Below are 24423 nucleotides of genomic sequence, written 5' to 3'. Positions count from 1 at the left end.
AGTGTGGAGGTAGACACTAGGCAGAGATAAACTGCCTCCCCTCATTTCCCACTGGAGAGACAATGAGTATAGAAATAGCCTGACCTGACTGAACCTTTGAGCCGTGGATGTCTAAATGCCCAGTGGTGCTGCTCTATTCACTGGGTCCAGGCGTCTGATGGGTTCACATCAGCCAGTTGTGACAGGCAGCACTGCTGGAGTCATGTGGTCTAGTTTCTGAGCTGGTCGGATGGTGATGGAACCTGCGAGTGAAAGGCAACAGCATGATGGCAGCACTCCCAGTGTTCACATGGAGGATGTGATGGATTTCATCAGGGGGTGTTGGGTTTGGGTTTCGACACCCAGTGAGTGTTGGTGTGCTGTGTTTCCATGAGTGAGCAGAGGTTTGATCATGTGGAGATTCACTGGGGTGTGAAATATTACAGCCGGAGTCTCCTACTTACAACCCACAAATTCACAGCTACTCACTACCTGTTAAGTTCATGTTTTCAGTATCCTTATATTTCTGCCACTACGGCACCGTCAGTCACTCTGTTAGTACGCCTGGTGGTAGTCTCACTGTTGATGGACCTGGTCTGAGTACAATGGCAACCATGTTTTGTGAAAATACAGTTTAGTAAACGTTGTTAAACTGGAACCTAGTTGTTGTGGCATTTTAAGTTAACTTTGGTAGCAGAGGATGGCTATTAACTGCAATGTGCCACCTCGCTTCGACAAGAAGAGGTCGTATGAAAGTTGGAATCTGGACACAGGTTACTATTCTGGACGAGAAAAAGCAAGCACATACGATGGTATTATCGCTCGAGGGACGAGCGAGAGATACAGCACTGGAAATATCTGTGGAGGATTTGAACAAGGATGACGGTGTGGGAATGTTGAGCAGAGCACTGGATTCTGTGTTTCTTAAAGAAGAGAAAGGCCTTCGAGGCATAATCAAACTTTGACAGTGTTACTTGAGACATTTCGGGTTGCAATGACGGAATACATAACTGATTTCGAACATGCGCAAGGATGCGCAAGTACGGCATGGTTCTCCTGGATGCAGTGTTAGCTTTCAAGTTGCTAGATACCGCCTGTCTGGATGGCAGGGAGCAACAGCTTTGACTGCTTCTATTGTGCTGACATTTGCTTCAATGAAGTTGGCACTAAAAACATGTTTTGGTGTCGCGCCAATAACAGAGTGCAAATGAGTGATGCAGCATATTACACCGAGCAGCAGAGAAAAGGCATCAACATGTCACGTTGTCAAGACAACCAGACGAGAGTGCCATTGCCCGGCACAAATCCACTGGACAGGTATGGAAGGAGATCAACATGTGCTATTTGTCAAAGCACTTACCATTGGGTTAAAGACTGTCCTCGTAAAAATGAACAAGTTAAACTAACAGAGGAACATGTAAACACAGAGATAGTGTAACATTACACTGCTCTGTTTTCTGATACTGTGATCTTTATAGTTGAATCCTTCTGATCTGCTGTGATTGATACTGCATGTACACGCACAGTGTGTGGTGCAAAATGGCTTGATAACTGTCAGTAAACTAAATATGAAAGAAGTACAACATATGATTGACACACCAAGCATATAGCTATGACATTTGGAGATGGTAGAAATCGTCCATTCTACCAAGAGAGTCAAGATAACAGCAAAAATTGGTCAGACTAAGTGTTTCATTGAAACAGAGATGGTCCCTGCAGATACAGTGCCTTGCAAAACTATTCATACATTTTATTTGGATTTAATGTAATGGGCATACACAAAATAGTCCAAATTGGTGAAGTGAAAAAAACTTGTTAAAAAAAAATAAAAAAAAGTATTTATTTGAAACATAAAAATGGTGCATGCATACGTATTCACCCCCTTTCCTATGAAGCCCCTAAATAAGATCTGGTGCAACCAATTACCTTCAGAAGTCACATTATTAGTTAAATAAAGTCCACCTCTGTGCAATCTAAGTGTCACATGATCTCAGTATTTATGAGCCTGTTCTGAAAGGCCCCAGAGTCTGCAACACCACTAAGCAAGCGGCACCATGAAGACCAAGGAGCTCTCCAAACAGGTCAGGGACAAAGTTGTGGACATGTACAGATAAGGGTTGAGTTATAAAAAATATCAGAAACTTTTAATATCCCACATAGCCCTATTAAGTCCATTATTAAAAAATGGAAAGAAGAGCGTCTGCTAAATGACTTAAATGTAATGTAAATGTAATATGGCACCACAACAAACCTGCCAAGAGAGGACCGCCCACCAAAACTCACGGACCAGACAAGGAGGGCATTAATCAGAGAGGCAACAAAGAGACCAAAGATAACCCTGAAGGAGCTGCAAAGCTCCACATCAGAGAAAATAAATAAGCAAACACATTTGGTGTTCGCCAAAAGGCATGTGGGAGACTCCCCAAACATATGGAAGAAGGTACTCTGGTCAGATGAGACTAAAATTTAGCTTTTTGGCCATCAAGGAAAACACTATGTCTGGCGCAAACCCAACACCTCTCATCACCCCGAGAACACCATCCCAAAAGTGAAGCATGGTGGTGGCAGCACCATGCTGTGGGGATGTTTTTCATTGGCAGGGCCTGGGAAACTGGTCAGAATTGAAGGAATGGTGGACGGTGCTAAATACAGAGAAATTCTTGAGGGAAACCTGTTTCAATCTTCCAGAGATTTGAGACTGGGACGGAGGTTCACCTTCCAGCAGGATAATGACCCTAAGCATACTACTAAAGCAACACTCGAGTGGTTTAAGAGGAAACATTTAAATGTCTTGGAATGGCCTAGTCAAAGCCCAGACCTTAATCCAATTGAGAATCTGTGGTATGACTTAAAGATTGCTGAAAGATTAAATAGTTACAAAGCATTGTATACAGCACAGAACCCATCCAACTTGAAGGAGCTGGAGCGGTTTTGCCTTGAAGAATGGGCAAAAATCCCAGTGGCTAAATGTGCCAAGCTTATAGAGGAGAGACAAGAGACATGTAGCTGTTATTGCTGCAAAAGGTGGCTCTACGACATATTGACTTTGGGGGGGGGGGGGTGAATAGTTATGCACATTGTTTTTTAGTCTTATTTCTTGTTTGTTTCACAATAAAAAATATGTTTTATCTTCAAAGTGGTAGGCATGTGTAAATAAGATGATACAAACCCCCCAAAAGTTATTCTAATTCCAGGTTGTAAGGCAACAAAATAGGAAAAATGCCAAGGGGGGGTGAATACTTTCACAAGCTACTGTATCCCTGTACCATTAAGCAAAGCTTCCCACAAGAAGTCAGGGGCTGTACTAGACATAAAAAATGACAAGGCAGTGATGTTAAAACAACCAGTGACCCTTGAACTTACTACCTCAGGCCACTATTGTGTAAACATTTTTTGACAAAGGCATTACAGAGTCTATGTAAAAGATTAGATTTTGATGGAAACAGAGCACATGGAGATTCTGACAGTGACAGAGAACATGAGAACAATTTTAAAACATCACAAACAGTTTGGACATGCTACAGTTGACAGAGTTCAGAAATTACTCAGCAGTTCTAGGAATAATGATGAGTATATTTCCATTCTACGGCAGATATTTAACAGTGTTGAGACATGCCAGACCAGATTTTGGTTTGCCACTGGCTTCCAAGTACGATGAAACAGTAGCTGTAGATCTACATGAGATAGGACATAGTGTGTGGTACTTTCACATGATTGACCAAATCATATGCCTCAGTGCTTGAAGCATTGTGAATACAAAGAAGCCCAGAGAAATCGTCAAGCACTTAATTCAATCCTGGATAAGTGTGCAAGGCCCGCCCCAGAAATTGTACAGTTACAATGGAGGAGAATTCAATAATAATGAAATAAGAGAAATGGCTGAGAAATTCAACATGGAAGTGAAGCCAACTGCTGCATACAGTCCATAGAGAAATGGACTACTGGAGAGACATAATCAAACACTCACAGAAAGTGAAGCAAGACAATGGATGTGACTGGAAAACAGCCCTAGATTGGGCTTTGATGGCAAAAAACTCAATGCACAATGTTCATGGTTACAGCCCACAACAACTAGTGTTGGGGCAGAACCTTAATCTTCCCTCTGTACTTGTTGACAAGCCAACAAATCTAGAAGGGAACAATGTGAGTGCATGGATGGGACAGCACCTTTCAGCACTACATGCAGTGAGAAAAGCATTCACTGGAGGAGAGAGTGTTCAGAGATGATTCTGCTCTACGTAAAACAGCGTCAACCCACCGATGAGAAGTACGGGACTGAAAACAAAGTGTACTACAAACGAGTTGACTGTCAAGAGTGCAAAGGATGGTGTGGTGATATTTGTGAGTCACGGAGGCACCATTGTCAGGGTGCATCACTCAAGATTGTGGAAAGTAAATGATCAACAAGACGGAGGGGCTGTTGCTGAGAATCAGCCTCCTAATGTAAATGACAAAAAGGACAAATTAACAGACACAAATCTACCAGATGTCGCATCCAATGATATGGACACTGAAACTAGCACATGAAATGGAGCAGAGACCTTCAACCATGACACGGGTAATACTGTTGAGCGTTCAAATGAGGAAAACATTCAACAGCAGCCACGTGTAAAGACAACATGGTTGTTTCAATCTGAAAACTGGAAAAACTGTTAAATACATGGACAGAGAAAGTGGTATTCCACACACAGCAACCGTCATTGGACGAGCAGGAAAAGCCAAAGGAAAACACCAGAACTGGTACAACTTGCAGTACTCTGAACCAGCTACACTTTCTGGTACAACAGGGTCAGCTGACCTGTCACTTGTAGATAATCTCAGAATTGAACCAATGGAAAATCAAGAAAATCAGAATGACATTCAAAATGATGTACTTAAAGCAAAGGACATGCCATTTGACTCAGCTAAACTAGATAAGCTCAGTAATTGGAGGACAAATGTAATGTTTGAGGAAGTCAAAGACATTGGCCAAAAATACGTCTCAACAAGGTGGGTATGTACCCTTAAAGAATCATTAACTGTGGCTAGAGGTTTAGAGGAGCTGGCTGCTAAACAACGCCCAAAAGACTCACCGACATGCGCCTCAGTGATCTGCCAGAAAAAAATGGACACTTCATTCCATAGACATCAAATCTGCATTTTTGCAGGGAACAGAGCTGTCAAGGGACATTCACATCCGAGTGCCGACTGAAGCTACGAGCGAAGGAACACTGTGGAAACTTTAAAAAAGTGTGTGCATGGCCTGGCAGATTAATCACTCTACTGGTACAACAAAGTGCAGAGTACAGGTGGAAAGACGGTGGATTCTGACATCTTCTATTGGCTTGATCGATTTTCCATTGGTTCAATTCTGAGTTTATCTACAAGTGACGTTGTTAAACTGGAACTGATGTCATTTTAAGTTAACAACAACTACAACTACTACCTCTACAACTTACCAAGCCTCTGGGAGGGAGGGGATGTAAATCAGGTCATGGAAAAAGGGTAATGTAACAAGGCTCATTTTGGGCAGAATGCAGGTTAGCACAAGCTTGAAACAGCATAGAGAAAAGAAAGATAACCCAGTTTCCTATAATCCAAGTCCAAATTCAGAGACGGCCCCAAATGATTGTTTGGGTTATTTAATAGTCAAACCATCTGCTTGATATTTACTCAAATCACTCTGGGTTCACTTCAGGTGACAAGTCTACTTTCCAAATGGTGAGAAATGTTGCCACTCCTGAAGTCGTTTTTCTGTTAATGTTTTTTTATGAGAAGATCTCATTTAAAAAAAGTGGTTCTTAGTGTGAAGATTGACGCAGCGTATGAATCTGATCTGAATGGGGAATCTAACGACTTGAATCATCCAGGCACAAATTATCTTATCAAAAGCTTAATGAAAATGTGTACTTCTTCCAAGAATGTCAATAACCTGGCACAGTGTTGTTTGAATCCCAAGTAGAAAAATGCATTCATTGAAGAAAAATACCAGAGCGATAGTTTCATGGGGAGCCTGGTAAAATGGCTCCATATTCCCTAGCGGAGTCCTTGTGGTGTTAGGTGATCCAATTCCTCAACTCAGTTTTGATTACACGCTATCCTTCCAGCCGGTGTACTTTTCACCAATGCCCTTTTAGAGTTCCATGTTTCAGAGAACCTGGACAAAGCCAACTTGTTCCAGAAGCAGAACCTCAAAGAGAGCAGCCTTTGTTGTTGATACAGTGTCTGGTAGCTACAGCAGGAATGACAAGTTCTGACCATCATGTCCTTTATCCAGAACGGGCAAAAATGTTGTTATTTGTGCCATGTAGAGCCATCAGTAAAATCAAATAACATTTTATTTGTCACATGAGCTGAATACAACAAGTGTAGACCTTACAGTGAAATGCTTACTTACAAGCCCTTTAACCAACAATGCAGTTTTAAGACAAAATACCTACAAAAATAAGAAATAAAAGTAACAAATAATTAAAGAGCAGCAGTAAAATAACAATAGCGAGGCTATATACAGTACCGGTACAGAGTCAATGTATGTGGGCACCGGTTAGACGAGGTAATATGTACAGTACATGTACAGTACATAAAGTGACAATGCATAGACAATAAACAGAGTAGCAGCAGTGTAAAATAAGCGGGTGGGGGCAATGAAAATAGTCTGGGTAGCCATTTGATTAGATGTTCAGGAGTCTTATGGCTTGAGGTCAAGAAGCTGTTAAGAAGCCTCATGGACCTAGACTTGGCGCCGCGGTACCGCTTGCTCTGCGGTAGCAGAGAGAACAGTCTATGACTATGGTAGCTGGAGTCTGACAATTTTTAGGGCCTTCCTCTGACATCGCCTGGTATAGAGGTCCTGGATGGCAGGAAGCTAGGCTTTAGATGTACAGTAACTAATGGAACTAATGTTCAGCCCTTTACCCATTCCTGAAAGGCAATGTCCGACAGAGGCAATGGTACAGCACACAAGTGTGTCCACTGCCAATACTCCATATACCAGGCCTCAAAGTCAAAGACAACTCTAGTCTGCACCAGCTTCGGTTGCTGACGGTGTCTAAAGCTGTATACAGCTGAATATTTCACAGGTTTATTGTCATGTCCTGGAGGCAGAACTGTCCTGGAGGCAGAACTGAGCAATTTCCCCTTAGATAGGCCAGCAGCAAAGACAAAATTGGTTATATTGTAAAAGTTTATGATTTTTTAAATTTATTTTTTAGCTTTTTGGTCTTCATTTAAGGTTAGGCATTAGGGTTAGCAGTGTGGTTAAGGTTCGGGTTCAAAATCAGATTTGAGGACTTTGTGGCTGTGCCAGCTAATGACAACTACACTGTTCTGGAGCTGGCTCCAGAACAAGATTCATGATGAAAAATGCTAACCTGCAAATATTTCAGGGCAAAGACATAATAATAATAATAATGAACAAAAATAGGCCTACTTTTTTCAAAGCTTAGAGGAAAAACAGTTTATCCCTGATGGAGAGAAGAATACACTGTCATCACTTTGAGAATTATTTCCATCAGCTGAAAATGTATTCAAGTCATCTTATCTATATAATTCAGCAGAGAGGTACACAGCACACTGACAATAGCAGGAACAAGACTAGACCGCTAGGACTAAGTAAACAAAAGTTGTGAATGAGGCGACTGCACAGCTAAAAGTGTCAGACAATCGTGATTCCATCAAGTTCTTATCTGCTGTCTCTGGCCTATAGTACAGTATAGTGTCATCTTTTTCAATAAATCCCTATAAGCAACTGCAGACAGGCTATACAGAAAGGTTACAAAATCAGTCGTTTAAAGGCAAAGCTTACATTTAGGAATGAATGCATGTGAGCAATAGCCTGCTTAACCCAGATTGCTGCGCTCACAGTGTGTTCAGTCTGGTTTGAACCTCTACGGGATCTGTGATCCTATACTGGGACGGTTGTTGCTAACGTGTGCTAATGTGACTAGAATGACGTTGTAAGTAACACCCAACTTTCCAGAAAGCTTAAATTCTTGTTATTGTAACAGAAGTGTCCAATTTACAATAGCTATTAGTGAAAAAAAATACCATGCCATTGTTTGAGGAGAGTGCACAACAACAAATAAACATTTATCACGGCAACTGGTTTGATACACTCACCTCTGAAGGTAAATAATGTTACTTACATTCAGTAATCTTCAGTAAGACATGCAAAAAAGTAGCTAAGTACAGACTGATTGTCACGCCCTGACCATAGAGCCTTTTTATCCTCTATTTTGGCTAGGTCGGGGTGTGACTAGGGTGGGTAATCTAGGTTGTTTTATTTCTGTTGGTCTGGTATGGTTCCCAATCAGAAGCAGCTGTTTAGCGTTGTCTCTGATTGGGGATCATATTTAGGCAGCCATTTCCCCACTGTGTTTTGTGGGATCTTGTTTATGTGTAGTTGCCTGTGAGTACAGCTGAAAGCATAGCTTCACGTTTCATTTGTTTTTTTAAATTGTTTTGTGCGTTTCACGAAATAAAAGATGTGGAACCCATATCACGCTGCGCCTTGGTCCGAATGTTATTTCGACGGTTGTGACACTGATCAGTTTTGGAGGAAGAATTCGAAGGGCAGTTTCAGTCTCAAAATGTTTATGCAAATCAATGCTAAATTCTTCAGTTGGTTATTTATCCATTTTAGCAGAAACTGGAGTTACTGCTATAATGCCCCTACAGAATGTAGAACATAAAGACACACCACCTCTCTCTAGTTCAGACTTCACTACATAGGTACAACATTAGCTTGCCTATTAGCTAGATTTCCCTTTTGTCGCATGCCATGTTAAGCAGTATGGATGTATACAGAGAAACGCAAAGCCAGATCAAGCTACAGACAGAGAGCAGTGCAGTCAATATTGATCGGGTCAAACGCCCAGGCCCAAAAATATTTTATGAACTCACTGCACCAATGGCCCACCGGAGGGTCGGCAGAAGCACTGAATGCATAGGACATGGGATAAAGTGCAGTATTGAAACAAGAGTGTGTTGGGGTCAATGTTGCGGTCAACTTGAAATGACTGGGTCATGTACTTTGAACAGAAATATTCCATAATGTGGAAATAGTTCATTTAAAAATCCAAACTCCATGACTCCAATCTGGCTGAAATTGGGATGAATTTGGCAGACAGTCTGACTAGCGTCTACAACAATGAATAATCAATGAATCCATGATGATGTCATCAGAAAAGGACAGTTCCTGGTTCCACCCACCTCTTTGACCTCCAGCAGTCTGCCAGGATACTGGTTTTTGGCCCGTCGGGCAGCGGCTGGGGACTTGTGGTGGGTGATGGTCACGATGTTGCTGGGTGTGCCCAAACCCGCCAAGTGCCTCTGGGTACCAGGCGAAGAGGAGGCTGGCAGGAGGGAGACACTACGGGACCGACCGGAAGATGATGAGCCCTAAGAGAGAAAGACAAAACAAATAGAGGAGGGATATGTGAAGTGCCAACTATTCGACTACTTCCTACTTCTACTTTCATCTAACATTCACCTGTATCCTATGAACTGAGAGTCAAAACAGAAAACAGAAAGGGGTTTAGCCTTCTTGAATAAGCTTGTGTACTGTATGAAAGCCATGTTGAAACCAGTGCCTGCCGAAGGGCAGCAAACCGAAGACAGCACCTTGTTGTTTCCTTAAAAGGTCCACATTTCAGTCGTATGAAGAGAACCATGACTAACCCTTAGCCTGGGCCTCTTGTTATCACAAACCCCAAACAAAACCAGAGCAAAAGCTTCCACCTCTCCAGTGAAGTTAACTCCTAAATTCAGGGTACTTCCCTCCTGACAAGAGCCAAGAAGTTACATAGAGGTGAACGACCAGTTAAAAGAGATTCAAGAAGCTATCAACGGAACTTAAAGAGTGGACCTTTGCCTCTTGTTTTCTTTATAGCTCAAACCATCAAAATCAAATCCAGTTAGCTCCTTCCCTCCCTCTCTCTACATCTTCCTGCCCTCTCTATAATAGCTGCCATGTCTCTCAGTCGGAACTCGTCCTCACCCTCAATAAATTTACAGCAGTCCCAGAGAGAAAGAGTCCCTACAACCTGGATACCACAGAGGACTGGGCACAGCCAAGAGAGAGCAGTAAGATAAATGCATGAATCAAATAAACGACTCTGTCCCTGAGCACTGCAAACTGGAGGAGAAACAACTCAGCTTCAGTTTTAGAACTGGCAACTCTTGCTCCCAGGACCTCAGAGCCCTAATAGTCACAAATGAACAAGGGCACAATGTGACAGGAAAGTACAGGACATAATCTACAGTGCATTCAGAAAGTATTCAGACCCCTTCACATTTCCACATTTTGTTACATTACAGTACGTACAACATTATTCTAAAATTGATTTTCATTTTTATTTAAATCACCAATCTACACACAATACCTCAGAATGACAGTGAAAAGTTGTTTTTTTGTGTGTTTTTTTTTATATTTTTGCAAATAAAAAATAAAAAACAGAAATAGCTTATTTACCTAAATATTCAGATCCTTTGCATTGAGACTCAAAATTGAGCTCAGGTGCATCCTATTTTCATTGATCATCCTTGAGCTGTTTCTACAACCTGATTGGAGTCCACTTGTGGTAAGATCAATTGATTGGACATGATTTGGAAAGGCACACACCTGTCTATATAAGGTCCCACAGTTGACAGTGCATGTCAGAGCAAAAACCAATTGACGAGATCGAAGGAATTGTCCGTAGAGCCCCCGAGAGAAGATTGTGTTGAGGCACAGATCTGAGGAAGGGTAACAACAAATGTCTGCAGCATTGAAGGTCCCCAAGAACACAGTGACCTCAATCATTCTTAAAATTTAACAAGAACCCGAGTTCTTCTGTGGAGATGGGAGAACCTTCCAGAAGGACAACCATTTCTGCAGCACTCCACCAATCAGGCCTTTATGTTAGAGTGGTCAGACGGAAGCCACTCCTCAGTAAAAGGCACATGACAACCCGCTTGGAGTTTGCAAAATGGCACCTAAAGGACTCTCAGACCATGACAAACAAGATTCTCTGGTCTGATGAAACCAAGATTGATACTCTTTGGCCAAGCATCACATCTGGAGGAAAACTGGCACCATCGCTACGGTGAAGCATGGTGGTGGCAGCATCATGCTGTGGGGATATTTTTCAGCGGCAGGGACTGTGAGACTCGTCAGGATCGAGGGAAAGATGAACGGATAAAAGTACAAAGAGATCCTTGAAGAAAACTTGCTCCAGAGCGCTTAGGACCTCAGACTGGGGCAAAGGTTCACCATCCAACAGGACAACGACCCTAAGCACACAGCCAAGACAACGCAGGAGTGGCTTCGGGACAAGTCTCTAAATGTCCTTAAGTGGTCCAGCCACAGCCCAGACTTGGAACCCGATCGAACATCGCTGGAGAGACCTGAAAATAGCTGTGCAGCGACGCTCCCCATCCAACCTGACAGAGCTTGAAAGGATCTGCAGAGAAGAACTCCCCAAATACAGGTGTGCCAAGCTTGTAGCATCATACCCAAGAAGACAAGGCTGTAATCTCTGCCAAAGGTGCTTCAACAAAGTAATCAGTAAAGGGTCTGAATACTTAAGTGATATTTTAGTATTTTTCTTTATACATTTGCAAACATTTCGACCAACCTTTTTTTGCTTTGTCATTATTGGGTATTGTGTGTAGATTGACGAGGAAAAACAACAATTTAATCAATTGTATTGATTCATTTGAATTTAGAAAATGCTCTGTTATTAAAATACATAAATGTTTTGCTCCATGAAGTAATCCAATAATGTGTACAAATCTTCTCTCATTGATTGAGACAGTTGGGTCCACCTAAAAGTGCCGCATGTCACGATCAATGAGAGAAGATTTGAAATAGACAAGATGGCAGTGTACACATACACGGAGCATTTTCTAAATTCAAACAAACCACCTGCAACTGGATACTGATATTTTAGAAGATACATGTTAGGCCGAATCAAGAACAAATATAGTATCGCCAAATTAAGGTTAGTCGAAGATTCTCTGTGCTACGCCAAACAGTACCCTTCATGTAACAGCTAATGGACCATCACATTAGCCCATTACAATCTGCTAGCTAGGCTAACTTATGAATACAGCAAAGATTATTCAAGCTTGTGAACTAAAGGTACTTGTTCTACTTTTCTGTGGATACGGAAAGAAAAACATTACTTTTCTCATAAAGGTACAAAAAACAGTATACTAATGAAACTCTCCAATTTCTGCATTCCATTAGGTCTCCAATTGGGGACCGTTAAATATTTATCCCCCTTGGTTAATGCATTTCCCTAGTAAGAAACAATTGAGTGAATAAATCTACATATACTGTATCCATAATGCAGTCACTCTCCACGTACTGCAACCTCAACAGTATTTCACCAAGCTCCCTCCCCCCCCATCCCAACTGGCAGGTCTCCCCCTCACAGGTGTGCCCTTACTGCGTGGGTCGACTTGGCCCTCCATATAGGAACATGGGGCAGGAGACGGTATCAAAAAGATAGAAATCATCTACTGTAATGTATCTATAGTGGGGCTCTGCTGAGCCTGTTAAGAGGCACCTGAAAAAGGGACTGATACCGAATACCCGCCTGAGCACACCACTCATGCATCAAACGCAATGATATGCTGGGGGGGCCTGCAGAGAAATAAGTCTACAAAGAGCCAGGATGAGAGGAATTTCAAACCTTAATGAGAGTTATTCTAAAATACAGTAGCATCCTCTCTTCCACTGCAGTGTGGTAGAAAACGTAGCCTCCGGCAATATAAGAGATGCCTTTCTTCCTTACATGAACCAACTACAGTACAAAGAAAGTCATTGTCAATACACCAGAGAAAAAGGGTTGCTCTTTGTAACTGGTGACCGACTCATTGAAAGAAATGGTATGAAATAAGGCTGTGGTGGTCATGAAATGTTGTCAGCCGGTGATTGTCAAGCAAATACCTGCCGGTCTCACGGTAATTGGCCATTAATTAACATAAACATATTTAGCATCAACACATCTACATTTAATAAATATATATAAATCCATTTAATTTAGCCTACACCATCACAATAAATCCATTATTTATTTTAGACATGTCTAAAGAAACATGATATGAAGAAAATTCTGTCTATTTCAGAAGAACAGAATAGCTTACTCAGTGTTAGGCCCTGATCTGGCTATGGGCTACACTAGTTCATTTATCAGAAAAGATTTGCTTAAAATTCCTTAGAATTATGTTATATTATTTTAGAGTATGAAAAATACAATTGAACATAGCTGAATAAAATAGAAAGGATATGGGCCTCCCGAGTGGCGCAACAGTGCTAGAGGCGTTACTACAGACCCGGGTTCATTCCCGGGCTGTGCCACAACTGTCCGTGGCTGGGAGTTACATAGGAAGGCGCACAATTGGCCCAGCGTCGTCCGGGTTAGGGGCGGGTTTGGCCGGGGGGGGCTATACTTGACTCATCATGCTCTAGCAACTCCTTGTGGCAGGCCGGGTGCCTGCAGGCTGACCCAGGTCACCAGTCGAACCGTGTTTCCTCCGACACATTGGTGCGGCTGGTTTCCGGGTTAAGCTGGTGTGTGCCAAGGAGCGCGGATAGGTAGGTCATGTTTCGGAGGACACATGACACCACCGTCGCCTGTCTCGAGCCAGTTGGGGAGTTTCAGCGATGAGACAAGATCGAAATTGGGAAGAAAAAAGGGGTGTAAAATACATATTTCAAATCATCATTTGATTTGCATCATGGAGCCTTAGAATGTATAAAAAAATCTAAATGTGTGAAATTTGTTTTTATTCAGAATGGACCATTATCATGCACCTGTCTCGGAACATGGGTAGAGAAGAAAAATAAATGCTGTCTATGCACTTAAATAGCAAATGGATGATGCTTTTCCCGTGGTTCATTTTCATGCCAGCCAGGTAGGCTATACTCATGTTGTAAAGAGAAGCAATTTGCTTAACCTCTATTGGATCGGTGTCCCTAAACCAGGACATTGCTCAATATGCAATAATGTGACTAGAATGACAATGTAAACAACAGCCAACTTTCCAGGACATAGACATGTCTTATAATGGGCAGAAAGCTTAAATGATTGTTCATCTAACTGCAGTGTAGCTATTACAGCAAAAAGAATACCAAACTATTGTTTGGCGAGTGCACGAGTGCACAACAACAAAACACATCATGGCACTTGGTTTGATACATTCACCTCTGAATGTAAATAATGTACTTACATTCAGTAATCTTGCTCTGATTTGTCATCCTGAGGGTCCCAGAGATAAAATATAGCATAGTTTTGTTTTTATATTGAAATGTAGGAACTGGGTTCTACAGTTTGACCCCCCACCCCCAGCAATCTAGATGTGTGAAGGTTAGTGTATTTTCTGTAGGGAAGCGAATGATCAATCATGAATGACATTCCCGGGAGTGTGTAAACTTTAATTTTGTATTACCATAGCATTTTTGTATGTTCTCTATAGGTATGTTCTTGAAAATGTATAAATGGACCAATTCAGGTCATTTGGGCAAAATCCTGGCAGACTTGATACAAAATATTGTGTCGTGATGTAATTCTTAACTGGATTTGTCTGAAACTTTTGCACACACACTGCTGCCATCTTGTGGACAACATCTAAATGACACAGACTCCTATCTCAATGTATGGCCTTTCTCTTGAATTTCAAAGATGATGGAACATAACATACAGATCTTTTTACCAGATCTAATGCGTTATATTCTCCTACATTCATTTCACATTTCCACAAATTTCAAATTGTTCCCTTTCAAATGGGATCAAGAATACGCATATCCTTGCTTCAGGTCCTGAGCTACAGGCAGTTAGATTTGGGTATGTAATTTTAGGCGAAAATGGAAAGATAATAAAAAATATATGTATTTATTTCAACTTTATTTAACCAGGTAGGCCAGTTGAGAACAAGTTCTCATTTACAACTGCGACCTGGCCAAGATAAAGCAAAGCAGTGTGACAAAAACAACACAGAGTTACACATGGAATAAACAAATGCACAGTCGATAACACAATATAAAAATCTATATAGTGTGTTCAAATGTAGAAAGGCAATAAATAGGCCATAGTGGTAAATTACAATTTAGCATGAACACTGGAGTGATAGATGTGCAGATGATGATGTGCAAGTAGAGATACTGGGGTACAAAATAGCAAAAAAAATAAAAAATAACATGGGGATGAGGGTGGGCTATTTATAGATGTGCAGTGCCCTGGCAGCTGATGCTTATAGTTAATGAGGGAGACATGAGTCTCCAGCTTCATTGACTTTTGCAATTCATTCCAGTCATTTGCAGCAGAGAACCGGAAGGAAAGGCGGCCAAATGAGGTGTTGGCTTTGGGGATGACTAGTGAAATATACCTACTGGAGCGCGTGCTATGGGTGGGTGTTGCTATGGTGACCAGTGAGCTGAAATAAGGCGGGGGTTTGGCGACGGATATGTAGCGAAGGCCAGCCAACAAGAGCATACAGGTCGCAGTGGTGGGTAGTATATGGGGCTTCAGTGACAAAATGAATAGCACTGCGATCCTACATCCAATATGCTGAGTAGAGTGTTGGAGGCTATTTTGTAAATGACATTGCCGAAGTCAAGGATCGGTAGGATAGTCTGTTTTACGAGGGTATGTTTGGCAGTATGAGTGAAGGATGCTTTGTTGCGAAATAGGAAGCCAATTCTAAATTTAATTTTGGATTGGAGATGCTTAACCTTTTTGGTATGGGGCAGCATTTTCAATTTTGGATGAATAGCGTGCCCAGAGTGAACTGCCTCCTACTCTGTCCCAGATGCTAATATATGCATATTATTATTAGTATTGGATAGAGAACACTGAAGTTTCTAAAACTGTTTGAATGATGTCTGTGAGTATAACAGAACTCATATGGCAGGCGAAAACCTGAGAAAAATCCAACCAGGAAGTGGGATATCTGAGGTTTGTAGTTTTTCAAAGCTTGGCCTACCAAATACACATTGAGATATGGATAAAGTTCCACTTCCTACGGCTTCCACTAGATGTCAACCGTCTTTAGAAACTTGAATGAGGATTCTACTATAAACGAGGGGCTCATGAGACCTCTGAGTCAGTGGTCTGGCAGAGTGCCTTGGTCTCATGACACGCGCGCCCGACAGAGTTACCTCTCGTTCCAGTGCTTTTCTGAAGACAAAGGAATTCTCCAGTTGGAACAGTATTGATGTTTTATGTTAAAAACATCCTAAAGATTGATTCCATACATCGTTTGACATGTTTCTAAAGGACTAACGGAACTTTGAGTTTTTGTCTGGACGAAGTGCCTGCACCTCATGAAGATGGATTGCTGGGCTGAACACGCTGACAATAAGTGGCTATTTGGACATAAATGACGGACTTTATGGAACAAATCCGACATTTATTGTCAAACTTGGATTCATAGGAGTGCCTTCTGATGAAGATCAAAGGTAAATGAATATTTATGGTGTTGTTTCTAACTCTGTTGACTCCAAAATGGCGGCTATTCCTCTGGCTGTTTTGGGTTCTGAGCGCTGTTCTCAGATTATGCTTTTTCCGTAAAGTTTTTTTGAAATCTGACACAGCGGTTGCATTAAGGAGAAGTTTATCTTTAATTCTGTGAATAACACTTGTATCTTTTATCAATGTTTATTATGAGTATTTCTGCAAAATCACTGGATGTTTTGGAATCAAAACATTACATACCCTAAGGGAACATTTCGACAATCACCGTATGGTTAGTGAGAAAGTCCCTATTGGAAATGTACGGTCCCTTACTAGACGTCCGAAAACATTTTAGAAATTCGGGGACGGCGTCGGGCCGAGCGGTAGGGCCAGACCTACCGGGAAGTCATCAAATGAACTTTGTCGGACATTCGGTTTTCGTTTAATAAAATAAACAAATTTTAGCCCATTTTTGCGCAATGCCGGAATATCCCACAAGAGGGCATAAGCAATCATATTGCTATTGGACAAAACATCCCGAATCACGACGTGCCATATCTCGGAAACCGAAAATATTTCGAAGCCGAAACTTGGTGAGCGTAGGTTTGGCATTATGGGAAGATGGCCCCGAACAAGATGGCGTCTAGGCCTCAACGGTTTTTGAGTTATGGCCATATTTCTGGGATTAAAGGTCCAAAATGAAAATAGAGAAAAGATTTTTTCACTTCACGTCAAAGTCAAGGAGCCTCCGGTGTCAATAAAAAAAAAATCGGCCATTTATCTATCGTCATTTACGAGAAATCGTACGTTGACCAGATCGTGATGTTCAGATATAGGTGTTTTTTTTTTTTCAACGGTTACAGATCCAGTTGCAGGGTGTTCATACGAGTATTTTTAAAATGTGCTGCGGAGCTCTGCGACATTTCTGTGATTTTCTATGATTTTCTGAAATAACACACACTCACTAAACCCTCCGTAAATAACTCAGTTCTTAACGTAAAGACTTAAAACTCAGGATTCTGTAAAGGCATACCCCAATGAGGATATGAGTTTATTTATAGCTTCCTGTGCCAACCGGAAGTGCCATAATTGGTGTCTCAGGGGCTGTTTGGAAGGGTTAAAAAAATCAGATCTGTCCAAAACTTCATATGTGTGATTAGACAACCCCCATGAACTGTAAATCAGTCATTTTTCCCAACAGATGTCAAAGAAAAGCTCTCACACACACACACACAGCAAGGATGGAGTGACAAAGCGTGGTGTTTAAAGACACAGAGAGCAGGCAATGGCATAAACATAATCCCAAGGCAGGGCCGAGTCCAACGAGGTGCCCCGCTTGACCGTAGCTCACTCGGTCTGAGCGCAGCGACCATGAGAAAAATAGGCCCACAATGAAGCCTGCACCACAATGTCATTTGATTTTGGGTGACAGCGGCGGAACCGTTAGGTTTAGAAGGACAATTCAAACACAGGACTGTTCCTAAGGTCCTCCCGATCTGTGCAAGCCTAACCTTGACTGTGTGGCATTAACCTTTCACAGTTAAAAGAAGGTGTTTACATAAAAACAGTGTGCATTGACTTCTCTCCCCATAGGAATACATTGCCTGCTCCCCTAAATACAACCTGGGGTCTTTATGGGTTATGAATGCTGTATGAACCTGTCTTCTATGACATTCCATCAGACCACTATGAGGTCTACCTGTGTCGATTCTAAGCTTCCTGGAGCAACCGGAAGTGGTTAAATTGACCCAAAAGGTATTTGGATGTACATCACCTCGAAAGGTGCCGAGGCCTCTGCATTATTCAACCCTGTGTAGATCAGTCAATTCTCAACTTAAAGACTTAAAACTCAGGATTCCCTAGGTTTCTATGTCAGTCAAGACATGTGTGTATTTATAGCTTCCTGTGCCAACCGGAAGTGCCATAATTGGTGTCTCAGGGGCTGTTTGGAAGGGTTAAAAAAATCAGATCTGTCCAAAACTTCATCTGTGTGATTAGACAACCCCCATGAACTGTAAATCAGTCATTTTTCCCAACAGATGTCAAAGAAAAGCTCTCACACACACACACAGCAAGGATGGAGTGACAAAGCGTGGTGTTTAAAGACACAGAGAACAGGCAATGGCATAAACATAATCCCAAGGCCGTGCCGAGTCCAACGAGGTGCCCCTCTTGACCGTAGCTCGCTCGGTCTGAGCGCAGCGACCATGAGAAAAATAGGCCCACAATGATGCCTGCACCACAATGTCATTGGATTTTGGGTGACAGCGGCGGAACCGTTAGGTTTAGAAGGACAATTCAAACACAGGACTGTTCCTAAGGTCCTCCCGATCTGTGCAAGCCTAACCTTGACTGTGTGGCATTAACCTTTCACAGTTAAAAGAAGGTGTTTACAAAAAAACAGTGTGCATTGACTTCTCTCCCCATAGGAATACATTGCCTGCTCCCCTAAATACAACCTGGGGTCTTTATGGGTTATGAATGCTGTATGAACCTGTCTTCTATGACATTCCATCAGACCACTATGAGGTCTACCTGTGTCGATTCTAAGCTTCCTGGAGCAACCGGAAGTGGTTAAATTGACCCAAAAGGTATTTGGATGTACATCACCTCGAAAGGTGCCGAGGCCTCTGCATTATTCAACCCTGTGTAGATCAGTCAATTCTCAACTTAAAGACTTAAAACTCAGGATTCCCTAGGTTTCTATGTCAGTCAAGACATGTGTGTATTTATAGCTTCCTGTGCCAACCGGAAGTGCCATAATTGGTGTCTCAGGGGCTGTTTGGAAGGGTTAAAAAAATCAGATCTGTCCAAAACTTCATCTGTGTGATTAGACAACCCCCATGAACTGTAAATCAGTCATTTTTCCCAACAGATGTCAAAGAAAAGCTCTCACACACACACACAGCAAGGATGGAGTGACAAAGCGTGGTGTTTAAAGACACAGAGAGCAGGCAATGGCATAAACATAATCCCAAGGCCGTGCCGAGTCCAACGAGGTGCCCCTCTTGACCGTAGCTCGCTCGGTCTGAGCGCAGCGACCATGAGAAAAATAGGCCCACAATGATGCCTGCACCACAATGTCATTGGATTTTGGGTGACAGCGGCGGAACCGTTAGGTTTAGAAGGACAATTCAAACACAGGACTGTTCCTAAGGTCCTCCCGATCTGTGCAAGCCTAACCTTGACTGTGTGGCATTAACCTTTCACAGTTAAAAGAAGGTGTTTACAAAAAAACAGTGTGCATTGACTTCTCTCCCCATAGGAATACATTGCCTGCTCCCCTAAATACAACCTGGGGTCTTTATGGGTTATGAATGCTGTATGAACCTGTCTTCTATGACATTCCATCAGACCACTATGAGGTCTACCTGTGTCGATTCTAAGCTTCCTGGAGCAACCGGAAGTGGTTAGATTGACCCAAAAGGTATTTGGATGTACATCACCTCGAAAGGTGCCGAGGCCTCTGCATTATTCAACCCTGTGTAGATCAGTCAATTCTCAACTTAAAGACTTAAAACTCAGGATTCCCTAGGTTTCTATGTCAGTCAAGACATGTGTGTATTTATAGCTTCCTGTGCCAACCGGAAGTGCCATAATTGGTGTCTCAGGGGCTGTTTGGAAGGGTTAAAAAATCAGATCTGTCCAAAACTTCATATGTGTGATTAGACAACCCCCATGAACTGTAAATCAGTCATTTTTCCCATAAAAATTCAAAGGAAAAATAAATCACACAGATACACAACTTGGATGGAGGGACGTATTGGGGTGTGTAGAGACTGACAGTGCCTCCAATAGTTAGCTTTGTTCGAGCTAAAAAAGAACCGTCAGACCTAGAGTTCCGAAACTTTAGAATCCTGTTCTAGACCTCAGGTAGATAGTGCGTGGTGAGTTACGGTGCTCTAGGAGGTTCTCGGACCGAGAAACAGCGTCGAACATTTGCAATGACTTCAATTCATTTTGACCATTACGAAAATGGCGACATTTAGAAATGTCCCAGAGACACAAGACTAGGTGCATTGTGACCGTCTCGGCCCATAGAGACAGAACCCAACATCTCGGTCCGATAGCTCATTCAAGGACCCCGTAGCAAGGCATTGAAAAAAGTGGATTTTCAGCACCAATTAGGCTTTTACTCGGACACCAAATGACCTATCGAGCCGAAACTCGGGATTCGGGGTCGCCTCACATAGGACTACACATAATGTCCGAACTGGCCCCGCAGCTAGAAAGTAACTATGTGTTTTATGGTTTTTTAATGTTTTGTACCGAAGGCCTTGTGAATTTTGGGCCAGCTCTGAAGTATGTTATACTTGGCTCCTAAATGAGTTGGGAAAAGTGGGTTTGGTGTCAGTTTGTATCAGTTTGGTGTCAGAATGATATCAAATTGACTGATGGACGGTGACTTGCAGGTGACTCTTGTCCATTAGCAATATGTTTAAGCGGTGAGGTACCATCACCAAAAGCGACATTCTGAAATCAACCCAAACAAGCCATGGAGAGGTACCAGTATCACTGCCCAGCCATCCCGAGGTCATCGGGCCAGTCAATTTGGCATTCCTGCAAAAATTTTCAGTGACTTTGCAAAAGTAAGGAACATTTGCAATATGTTTTAACAGTGAGGTACCATCACCAAAAGCGACATTCTGAAATCAACCCAAACGAGCGATGGAGAGGTACCAAAATCACTGCCCAGCCATCCTGAGGTCATCGGGCCAGTCAATTTGGCATTCCTGCATGATTTTTATGGCATGACAAATTGGTGATGGTGACTGCCCAGTTAACCATATGGCAAATGCACAGTGACTTTGAAAGAGTGAGAAAAATCACCAAATGGACATTCTGGAATCAACCCTAACGAGCGATGGAGAGGTACCAGAATCACTGCCAAGCCATCCCGACTTCATCGGGCCAGTCAATTTGGCATTCCTGCAAAAATTTTCAGTGACTTTGCAAAAGTAAGGAACATTTGCAATATGTTTTAACAGTGAGGTACCATCACCAAAAGCGACATTCTGAAATCAACCCAAACGAGCGATGGAGAGGTACCAAAATCACTGCCCAGCCATCCTGAGGTCATCGGGCCAGTCAATTTGGCATTCCTGCATGATTTTTATGGCATGACAAATTGGTGATGGTGACTGCCCAGTTAACCATATGGCAAATGCACAGTGACTTTGCAAAAGTGAGAAAACATGACCAAATGGACATTCTGAAATCAACACAAACAATGGCATGACCATAGTGTCCAGACTGTGCCGAGTCCAACGAGGTGCCCCGCTTGACCGTAGCTCGCTCGGTCTGAGCGCGGCGACCATGAGAAAAATAGGCCCAATATGAAGCCTTCACCAGTACGTCATTTGATTTTGGGTGACAGCGGCGGAACCGTTAGGTTTAGAAAGACAATTCAACCACAGGACTGTTCCTAAGGTCCTCCTGATCTGTCCAAGCCTATCCTTGACCGTGTGACATTAACCCTTCACAGTCAAAAGAAGGTGTTTACATAAAAACTGTGTTCATTGACTTCTCTCCCCATAGGAATATATTGGCTGCTCCACTAAATACAACCTGGAGTCTATATGGGTTATGAATGTTGTATGAACCTGTCTTTGGTACCAGTCCATCAGACCACTATAAGGTCTACCTGTGTCGATTCTAAGCTTCCTGGACCAACCGGAAGTGGTCCAAATCGCCCTAAAAGTGTATACCCATACACTGCCTGCAATTTGATGGACATAGTGCATTGAACCCTGTGTAAATCAGTCAGTTTTCATGGTAAAGACTTAAAACTCAGGATTCTCTAATGGAATACCCCAATGAGGATGTATGTTGAGTTACAGCTTCCTGTGCCAACCGGAAGTGCCATAATTGGTGTCTCATGGGCTGTTTGGAGGGGTTAAAAATATCAGATCTTTCCAAAACTTCATATATATGATTAGGCAACCCCCATGAACTGTAAATCAGTCATTTTTCCCATAAAAATTCAAAGGAAAAATAAATCACACAGATACACAACTTGGATGGAGGGACGTATTGGGGTGTGTAGAGACTGACAGTGCCTCCAATAGTTAGCTTTGTTCGAGCTAAAAAAGAACCGTCAGACCTAGAGTTCCGAAACTTTAGAATCCTGTTCTAGACCTCAGGTAGATAGTGCGTGGTGAGTTACGGTGCTCTAGGAGGTTCTCGGACCGAGAAACAGCGTCGAACATTTGCAATGACTTCAATTCATTTTGACCATTACGAAAATGGCGACATTTAGAAATGTCCCAGAGACACAAGACTAGGTGCATTGTGACCGTCTCGGCCCATAGAGACAGAACCCAACATCTCGGTCCGATAGCTCATTCAAGGACCCCGTAGCAAGGCATTGAAAAAGTGGATTTTCAGCACCAATTAGGCTTTTACTCGGACACCAAATGACCTATCGAGCCGAAACTCGGGATTCGGGGTCGCCTCACATAGGACTACACATAATGTCCGAACTGGCCCCGCAGCTAGAAAGTAACTATGTGTTTTATGGTTTTTTAATGTTTTGTACCGAAGGCCTTGTGAATTTTGGGCCAGCTCTGAAGTATGTTATACTTGGCTCCTAAATGAGTTGGGAAAAGTGGGTTTGGTGTCAGTTTGTATCAGTTTGGTGTCAGAATGATATCAAATTGACTGATGGACGGTGACTTGCAGGTGACTCTTGTCCATTAGCAATATGTTTAAGCGGTGAGGTACCATCACCAAAAGCGACATTCTGAAATCAACCCAAACAAGCCATGGAGAGGTACCAGTATCACTGCCCAGCCATCCCGAGGTCATCGGGCCAGTCAATTTGGCATTCCTGCAAAAATTTTCAGTGACTTTGCAAAAGTAAGGAACATTTGCAATATGTTTTAACAGTGAGGTACCATCACCAAAAGCGACATTCTGAAATCAACCCAAACGAGCGATGGAGAGGTACCAAAATCACTGCCCAGCCATCCTGAGGTCATCGGGCCAGTCAATTTGGCATTCCTGCATGATTTTTATGGCATGACAAATTGGTGATGGTGACTGCCCAGTTAACCATATGGCAAATGCACAGTGACTTTGAAAGAGTGAGAAAAATCACCAAATGGACATTCTGGAATCAACCCTAACGAGCGATGGAGAGGTACCAGAATCACTGCCAAGCCATCCCGACTTCATCGGGCCAGTCAATTTGGCATTCCTGCAAAAATTTTCAGTGACTTTGCAAAAGTAAGGAACATTTGCAATATGTTTTAACAGTGAGGTACCATCACCAAAAGCGACATTCTGAAATCAACCCAAACGAGCGATGGAGAGGTACCAAAATCACTGCCCAGCCATCCTGAGGTCATCGGGCCAGTCAATTTGGCATTCCTGCATGATTTTTATGGCATGACAAATTGGTGATGGTGACTGCCCAGTTAACCATATGGCAAATGCACAGTGACTTTGCAAAAGTGAGAAAACATGACCAAATGGACATTCTGAAATCAACACAAACAATGGCATGACCATAGTGTCCAGACTGTGCCGAGTCCAACGAGGTGCCCCGCTTGACCGTAGCTCGCTCGGTCTGAGCGCGGCGACCATGAGAAAAATAGGCCCAATATGAAGCCTTCACCAGTACGTCATTTGATTTTGGGTGACAGCGGCGGAACCGTTAGGTTTAGAAAGACAATTCAACCACAGGACTGTTCCTAAGGTCCTCCTGATCTGTCCAAGCCTATCCTTGACCGTGTGACATTAACCCTTCACAGTCAAAAGAAGGTGTTTACATAAAAACTGTGTTCATTGACTTCTCTCCCCATAGGAATATATTGGCTGCTCCACTAAATACAACCTGGAGTCTATATGGGTTATGAATGTTGTATGAACCTGTCTTTGGTACCAGTCCATCAGACCACTATAAGGTCTACCTGTGTCGATTCTAAGCTTCCTGGACCAACCGGAAGTGGTCCAAATCGCCCTAAAAGTGTATACCCATACACTGCCTGCAATTTGATGGACATAGTGCATTGAACCCTGTGTA

General features: G+C 42.5%; 1 protein-coding gene across 1 annotated transcript in view; it reads right to left on the bottom strand.

Annotated features, from left to right (window-relative positions):
* The window catches only part of LOC135552398 (oxysterol-binding protein-related protein 10-like), a 146418-nt gene that overhangs the window by 48562 nt on the left and 73433 nt on the right, over positions 1–24423 (bottom strand). The window contains exon 5 of the mRNA XM_064983982.1: positions 9169–9357. Coding sequence (XP_064840054.1) covers positions 9169–9357 — 189 coding nt within the window. The remainder of the gene's footprint in view (positions 1–9168; positions 9358–24423) is intronic.

Source organism: Oncorhynchus masou, chromosome 13 (assembly GCF_036934945.1).
Source record: "Oncorhynchus masou masou isolate Uvic2021 chromosome 13, UVic_Omas_1.1, whole genome shotgun sequence".
Taxonomy (NCBI): domain Eukaryota; kingdom Metazoa; phylum Chordata; class Actinopteri; order Salmoniformes; family Salmonidae; genus Oncorhynchus; species Oncorhynchus masou.
Note: the sequence above shows the minus strand (reverse complement) of the source record. Positions and strands in the feature narration are given on the sequence as shown.